Source organism: Arachis hypogaea, chromosome 10 (assembly GCF_003086295.3).
Source record: "Arachis hypogaea cultivar Tifrunner chromosome 10, arahy.Tifrunner.gnm2.J5K5, whole genome shotgun sequence".
In the NCBI taxonomy this organism is placed as follows: Eukaryota; Viridiplantae; Streptophyta; class Magnoliopsida; order Fabales; family Fabaceae; genus Arachis; species Arachis hypogaea.
The window spans coordinates 99,432,947-99,441,629 of record NC_092045.1 but is presented as its reverse complement, the minus strand read 5'-3'; the positions used below and the strand labels follow the sequence as shown (position 1 = coordinate 99,441,629).

Below are 8,683 nucleotides of genomic sequence, written 5' to 3'. Positions count from 1 at the left end.
ATGTACGAACTGGGTCTCGTCATTGATGGAGATCCAGTCAGTGGATGCATCGGTGGGTGGGAGCAGTTCTATCAAGGATGGTCCATTGAAGAGTTGTGCAGCAATTATTGGGAGTTTTTCTGGGCCCCGATGATAGACAGTCACAGAAGAAGTAAACTGTCAAGCTGAGTTGGTTTCAGAACACTGTTTGTGGGGATCTGGAGGAGCATCCAACTGAGGAGTGCCTACTGCGTTATACTAGGAGTTATATCATGCGGATGATCAGGGCATTTTGTTTTCGGATGCCTCTTACTCAAGAGTGCACATTAGATAGTTGCCTCTTTTAGAAGACCTTGATCGGTGTGGGAGATTATCATGGAGCTCAATAGTGCTGGCCTAACTTTATCGCTAGATGTGCTGAGCTATGGATTATCGGCAGCAGAATATGGGTAGATGCAACAGTTTGTTAGTTTCATGGGCATATCACTATATACCACTGTTGAATCCAAAAGGATATGTCACGCGCCATTTTTTCTTGTTGTAAAGTATAATTTTTTTGTAGCATCTTTTTTGTAAGTTACTGAAATAATTTTGTGGTGTCATAACTGTAGTGATATTATAGGTGAGCAAAGTTGCATCCAGATAATGATAGAAGTGAGAATAAACTTCGTACTTACAGACGCCTTCTCAATGGACTAGGGATCCTTAACGTAAGTAATAACCATAATTGTTATGAATTAATTAGTTATTATATTTGTGTATTAATTAAATTTTGAATTTGAAGATTATATTGTTTGTGTTTTTGAACAGGTTGACGGGTCGGTCATACGGTTGAGAAATGGCAGCCTGTGTCAGTGCAATTTATGTGTCACCGTAGTAGTTCATCTTTTTCTTCTCCTCACTCTCATTAGAAATTTTTGTTGGCTCAACCTCAACATCTTCACCGTCATCGAAATCGACTTGATAGGAATTCGTTATTGGGTCTCTAATCGCAAAACCCTCATGACTTTCAACATCAGATAGCATCATGCCATCATTAGAATATTCAATATTTGATCCTTCTTGACTACCTTCAGGTGGCATATTTAGGATAGCCATCGTCTTTCTATTATTTTTTCTAACTACTCCACTTAAAGGGCTATCATCAACAGTATTCGTAGATGATCCTCGTCTACCTAACTCAACTAGGAAACAAATAATTCCAACAGATGGACATTTATCCAACGGTTGTGCCACACGCTTATAAGACATATGTCCTCGTCATCACGTAGTCGATACCTAAATAAAAAAACAAATTATTCTCAAAACCTCAACTATAATACAAAAAATACAAAAATAAGAATCACAACATCTATAATATACCTTTTGTAAAACAAAATGTTATCTATTTCAGACGAATATCAGTAGTAAATTTTTTTCATTCTTTTTGTGTGTTGTTGCCAATGGAATGTAATATTAAATTGTTGACTTCGGGTGCCACGTATGCAATCACAAGTTGGGCAGGTCTAAATACGATAAAACATTTTTCATCATATACTATTTCACCATCATAATAAATGGATAACAATAAAATTTTAGACATTGTAAAGAGTTAATTAAAAAGATGAGCAATATCACATAAAAGAATAAACAACTCTTTAAATTTGCATGGGTATTTATGGGTAAGGTGGGTTATAATTCATAGAATTCGTCGGGAGTGCAGCAAACCTTATTAATATAATGAGGTTCGTGAGGGATACGACAAATTTGAGTGAAATGCCAATAAAACAAAATGTATTCTAAAAATTAAAGTTCGAATAATTTTTTTGAAAAAATAATTTTTTATTTTATAGTGAAAAAAAATTTCTTTGTCTTTGCCCTTGTTATTTCCTTTTTTGGGTTCTTATTCGGTCACTTTTTCCCATTTTGGTTTGCAAAGTAGAGGAGAGAAGTGATTCTTTGTGAGGAAGACCGAAAAAAATGATATATAATTTTCAATATCTTCTCTCATTTATTTTCTTAGTTCCATTTGAAGAATATAAGTTAAGAGATCAACTTTACTAAATAATTAAAAAATTAAATATATATATATGATGAATTCAACACTATAATATTGTGATTATGAAATATCTTTTTTTATATTTTAATAATATATATTTGGTAATTATCGTAGTATAAATATACTAGAATAATTATATATATACAAAAAAGTTTAAAAATAGCGAAAAAAATTGATACAATAAAGAGGAACAGAGAATAGAATGAGGTAATGTGCCTAAACTTCATTAATGTTACATGGTTGATTCTAAATTTGAATTTAACTAAAATTTAGAACTTATCTAGAATTTAGATAAAGAAAGAAAGTTGTATTAAATTATCAATGGCCAATATAAAAAACTTTGTCAAATCTCTATGACGAATAAAAAATAATATTGCGCTAAAATTAAGTTGTTATTAGGTCCATTATTTCTCTCAATTGTCAAATGAGCAAGATTATTTTAAATTACTAATTTAATATGTTTGTTATTTACATAGTAATGTTGCAAGAATTTAAAGTTAGAAGAAGAATGATAAGATATTTATCTTTTGTTTCGAAAATTACCTGAAACTGATTGTTTTTTGGCTTGAACGTGAGGTCCAAACGCTTTTGAATGGTCTGTCCGGCGTTTTCTCCAATGAGAATGAAACCATCCGAGTTGTATGTGAAGAGGTGGGGTAGTACCTGTAAGGGACTCCAATACTTAAGTTAGCAAGGCTTTTGACCTGAAGGTGTCAGTGTATTTATAGTAGAATTAATAATTATCTTTTAAAGTAGTTCCATCTTTGTTGGTGGGTGACCATTCTCTTTTTTAGAGAAGTCGCTGAGATCTCCATTTTAGATGAATGAGAGATATCTTAGGAGTCGATTATTTATTTGGATAAGTAGAGCCAGACTCTTATCGTTGCGTCCGACCTCTATAAAGTTGGATAGATGTAGACTAAAGCAGACCTCTTAATTTGGGCATTTTTCATTTTAGGTCTGACTGTGTTTTTGGATCAGGATAAGAACATCTTTATTTGTGTTATTTTAATTTTATTAAGGACTTGATGATCATGTTATTTTATAATTTTATATTAGATTTTTTTAAAATTTTATTGTTCAAAATTTGAACTTAATTTTTTTATTTTTTATTTTATTAATATGGATGAAATATGGAATGATTGAATTTTATATTTATTTAAAAAATTTTGATTTTTCTGCGAGTAAGATTGGATAGGGTAGAGTTGAGAATTTTAGAGTGCAGATAAGATTAAAGTGGAGAGATTTTCAACTAATAAATAAGGTAGGATTGAGTTTTGAAAAAAATTTTAATCCATAAATAAAGTTTGAGATTAGAATAGAGTATAAACTCAACATTATTTTATCCTATCCTATCTTACTTTACCATTGTCAGTCCTAATAATATCATTTTATTTGTATAATTGAACTTATTTAAATTTAGGGCTAACTACATATACTCTATCTGCAGGCACCCAACCCAGACCAACCTGTTCGAATAGGGTTGTCTACCTTACTCGCTGTGGGTAGGATAGGGTAGGGTACGAATTTGCCTACGAGTAGGGTAGGGTACGGATTTAAGGTATACCCTACCCTATCTTATCCGCACCCCTAATATATATATATATATATATATATATATATATATATAGTGACAAAAGTGAGTGTTGAACTCACAAATTTTCTCTTATAAAAACTTAAAATAACTACTAAACTAGTTGATGATCATATTATTTGTAATTTTATGTTAAATTACTGTAAGATTTTATATTTTTAAATTTTAATTTGAACTTAATTTTTTATTTTCTATTTTATTAATATGTATAAAATTTAGAATGGTTGAATTTTATATTTACTTAAAAAATTTTATTTTTTTTTACGGGTAAGGTCGGGTAGAATAGGGTTTAAAACTTTAGGGTGTGGGTAGAGTTAGAATTGAGAGATTCTCAAATCGCGAATATAATAGAGTAAAATCTTAAGAAAGTTTTCAACTTGCGAATAAAGTTAGGGTAGAGTTTAAACCTTGTCCTATCCTACCCATTACCAGTCTAATTTAATAGATAAAAACTTTGTTAATGTTAAATTTTGTTGCCAGACTGTAACTCTTATTTCCATAGGATTTTTTTATTATTAGTTTTAGTAAAAAAATTATTTATTTAAATGATTATTTTGAGTATATAAAGATATATAAACTAGAGTATCTTGAAATTTTTTTTCGGAGATCTTATTCATCAGAGCACAGTAGATTAATTTCTTAAATTTTATTTTGACATTAGACTTGTAAATATCACAAGTTTATAAAGATAAACCAGAATATTTGAAACTGGTTGACATAACAAATAAATAGATATATTCATGCAATTTTTTCTTTTCTCTTCGTACTAAAGTTAAGTGATGATATAATATTTAAATTGATTCTTAAAATTTATCTCAAATTTTAAATTAATCTTTAAAATTTTAATTATTTTAATTTGGTATTTAAATTTTTAATTTATAATTTAGTTTATGTTAGTCCTTCAAATAATTTTTATTAATATCATGGTGATGTGGTATGTTAAAATAAACGGTCAGTGTCACGTGTTAAAATAAAATTTGATTATGTAAAATAAAGAGATAATAAAAGATGCAGTATGTTAAAATAAACCGTATCAGCGTATCAAAATAAGATTTGACTATGTAAAATAAAGAGATAATAAGAGTCAGAATAAGATTTGACTATGTAAAGTAAAGAGATAATAAGATTTTTATTCTGACAGGTAATATTGTTATTGTACGATGATAAATTCATACGTACTGATACATTTAAAATATAAACAAATAATAATAAGTTAAGTAGAATTTATTATCCATATTAATATTTAATTTTTATCTTTTTAAATATATATTATATCACTACTTTTATTAATACACCAATTTAATTAAATAAAAATAAAAAATATTTTTTATTTAATTTTATAAAAAATCTTAAATATCATTCTTTTATTTGATTAGACAAAAATATCCTTTTAAATTAAAGAAATTTTAAAATTCAATTAATCCTAATTTTATAGTTTCAAATAATTTAAACAATAAAATAAAAATATATTAAAAAAACAAAAAATCAAAATTTCTTCATTTTCTCCTATTTCTCCGATCATTCGTGCCCCCTCTAAGCAAAACATATCAAAAAAAACAAAAAATCGATCGTTATTCATCTTCTCCAATTACCCTTCTAAAACAAAGCAGTAAAAGTACCAAACTAAATCCTTAGGTTGTTTGCCGCCGCCGTCCCAAATCAAGTAGAGGGTTGGGTTCCTCCGGAGGCACGCTAACGCTTCGTTTCTTCCTTCTGGGGTTGATGGAAGTGCCATCGCTGAAGTTGGAAAAAAGAGTTGGTCTAAGCTTTTGTCCGCATTACTTCCTTTCGTTGTTGCAGTCATTGCAGTTGCCCCTCTTGTTCAACCTTCCACTTTCACTTGGTGTGGTTCTCATCGAACTTTTTTTTTTAGATTTTTGTGAAAAAGAAAAAAAAAGTCATGATAGGATTTCACTGCTTAATGAGTATATTATCATTTTTGTCATCCAATAGATTATAGTTATAAACAAAACAGTTTCTTAATAAAAAAATTGTGACCCTCTAAATCACGCAAGATTTATGAAGTTGTGCCAACCTTTTGTGATCTTTGGAGGCGCTACGGGTGTGTTTCTTTCATTCTGAACTGGGAATGGAGATGTTGTCAAATTCTTAAAATTCAACATCTTCTCTAGGTATTTTCTCTTGATTTCCAATAAATTAGTATATCGAGAGATCACAATTTAGGGTTCTGGACAGGAGGAAGAGAAAGAAGCGGAAGTCCTGAGCCTAGGACGACAGCGACGAAGAATTTAAGGTTTTGGTTTGGGATTTTCATTGCTTTGCTTCAGAGGAGTAATTAGAGGAAGTAATTAGAGGAAATGAAGAATGATTGAATTTTTGTTTCTTTGATATGTTTTGCTTAGAGGAGGACATGAATGATTAGAGAAATTGGAGAAGATGAAAAAATTTTAATTTTTTATTTTTTTAATATATTTTTGTTTTATTATTTAAATTATTTGAAACTATAAAATTAAGATTAATTGAATTCTAAAATTTTATTAATTTAAAAAGATATTTTTGTCTAATCAAATAAAAGAAAGATGTTTAAAATTTTTTATAAAATTAAATAATTTTTTTTATTTTTATTTAATTAAAGAGGTGTATTAGTAAAAGTGATCATATAATATATATTTAAAAAAACAAAAATTAAATATTGATGTGAAAAATAAATTACACGTGAATTGTTATTATTTGTCCATATTTTAAATATATCCGTACGTATGAATTTATCATCGTACCGTAACAAATACCATAAAAATAATATGAGGAGCTAATGTGAATTACAGACAGAATAAAAATTCAAGGGTCAAATTGAGGTAATTAAATTTTAAGGGCCAATTTGAAACTCAAATAACTCGTTGACTGTTGATACAAAGTGGTGCCTACTGCCTTGATTGTGAGAGCAACAAGAAGGTAGAAAGCAAGCATTTCAAATTCTAATAATTGTTCTTCACTTCATACAATCAATTACCTTGACACCTTTGACAGGAGAATCCTCAATCTGATATATTACATTTCCTCTACCAGACTATGAATCCAGTTTTTCTCCACATAAATACAGGTACTATATATATATACAAGTGCGTCTCATATAGCACCATAGCTCTTAATTTTGTCACCTTTGTACTTCATCTCCAACTAATCTCCTTGAGTGTTTTTACTTTTTACTTGCCATAGGCAATGTTAACGTATTTTGTAACTTTAGCAAACAAAGGACCCGCGGGGGGAGGGGGGGGGGGAAGATCTTTCAAAGTTTAAACTGAAAAATCTGTTGAGCATTTTGATTGTAAAGTGTGAACATTTCTACAAACAAAACCAGTTAATCAAAATACTCAACAACTAAAAAGTAACAACCACTCGTAATAATAATCTAAGTTATTACTAGCATGTCTGGTTTAAACTTTGGGGGATCAAAAATCAAAATCATATTTTGAAATAGAATCACAAGAAACACTAAATTGTCGTACAAAATCATAATGCGGACAGCCATTTTCAAGAGCTATTTCTAAACTCTAGCAGCAAAAGACCACACTATTGGACATTCAACACCCATGGTTTTACCGCAACATTGCAGTGACAAATGCTGCCCTTTTATGCAAGTTTTTCCGCAATTTTGAGCATCACAGAGCAACTACTACAATCACAATTTAAAACCACTGTATCATCTAAGGCATTAGGCATGCCAAGAGACATATTCAGCTCCAACCTAAGTCACAGAACCTAGAAATTTTCTCTTGTGTCTCCAATGGCAACCAAAACATAAGCCCCTTATCAAGCTCAACATACTTCAAAGATTTGCATCCAAGAACCGCACATTCTAAATCACTGGCACTTGTGTAGTGGCAACCAGGGATCACCAGAGACTCCAAACATCCATGTCCCTCAAATGCCTTAATCCCAACCCCACTCACCAACTCACACCCTGTCAAGTTCACCGCCACCAGCTTCTGCCCGTGCTCCGCCATCGCAACCACCGCAGCATCAGTAACGTTAACAAGCCATGACAAATTCACCTTTTTTAGCCCAGTAACCGCCTCGAAAACCGCCACGCAACCAACATCCGTCACCTTGGGCCCACACTCCGCAAGATTCAGCTCCTCCAGAGAGGAAAAAATTTTCAAATTGGAAACCCCAGTGTCGGTGATTCTATCGCACTCCACAAGAACCAAAACTTTGAGAGTTTTGGTCAATGGCCCACAAGCTAAAAACCCTAACCCAAGATCCGTAACCAACGAACAACCCTCCAAGTTCAAAACTTGGAGAGAATTCAAGCGCCCGATCGCCTCAAGCGCGCCGTCTCCGACGAGGGAGCACCGCCCCAGGTCTAGGTGTCTCAGGTGGTGGTTCGAAGCGGCGCAGATCGCGGCGACACCAGCATCAGCAACACCGGTTCTCCGACGGAGTGAAACCGCGGACAAGAGGCGGCATCGAGAAGCGAGAGAGGAAATGGCGCGGTGCGAGAAGTGGCGGAAGGTGCGGCGGTGGAGGGAGGAGGGACGAAAGGAGAGGTTGAGAGTTTTGAGGTTGGGGCATGTTTTTGAGATGAAAAGGAGGTTATTGTCGGAGAGAGCGGCGGAGCAGTGGAAGTGGGTGAGGTTGGGGAACCTCGGGAGAAGAGAATGGAGGGAATCTGGTTCGATGAGGCGAATGGAGGTTCGCGTGAGAGCGTGTATTGTGAGGAAGCGCTTGCAGACTTCGGAGAAGGAGGTTCTATCATGGGGGTCTTGGAGATGGCTCAGGATTAAGGTGAGTTCGTCGTCCCCTAGCTTCATCATTCTTTTGATTCCTCTTTCTGTCAAATCGTCTGCAGTTATGCGACTAATCTCATTCCAATGTTTTGATTAATGGCTGCAAGCATCCTGTGGTTCGGTGCTTGGTTATTTTCTTATGTTCCTAGTGGTTAGAGTAATAAGATTGCTACATATCTCAAATATTACTTTAATCTAAGTTTAAGTAAGTAGATTCAATACTAATGAAAATTATTCTTACTAAAAGATGGTAATTATAAGTGTACATGTCATTCTTTTAACTAAGTCATTTATATTAAAGTTTTATGTTATTGTTATTATCGC

General features: G+C 32.4%; 1 protein-coding gene across 1 annotated transcript; it reads right to left on the bottom strand.

Moving 5' to 3' along the window:
* Window positions 1-7,306: 7,306 nt before the first annotated feature.
* LOC112717808 (F-box/LRR-repeat protein 14) lies at window positions 7,307-8,386 on the bottom strand. Its single transcript, XM_025769747.1, has one exon. It carries the CDS (start codon window positions 8,384-8,386, stop codon window positions 7,307-7,309), a length of 1,080 nt encoding a protein of 359 aa, XP_025625532.1.
* Window positions 8,387-8,683: the final 297 nt, after the last annotated feature.

Bases quoted from the DNA above. Each gene is read 5' to 3' on its own strand.
- LOC112717808 (XM_025769747.1), bottom strand. From the start codon at position 8,386: ATGATGAAGCTAGGGGACGACGAACTCACCTTAATCCTGAGCCATCTC.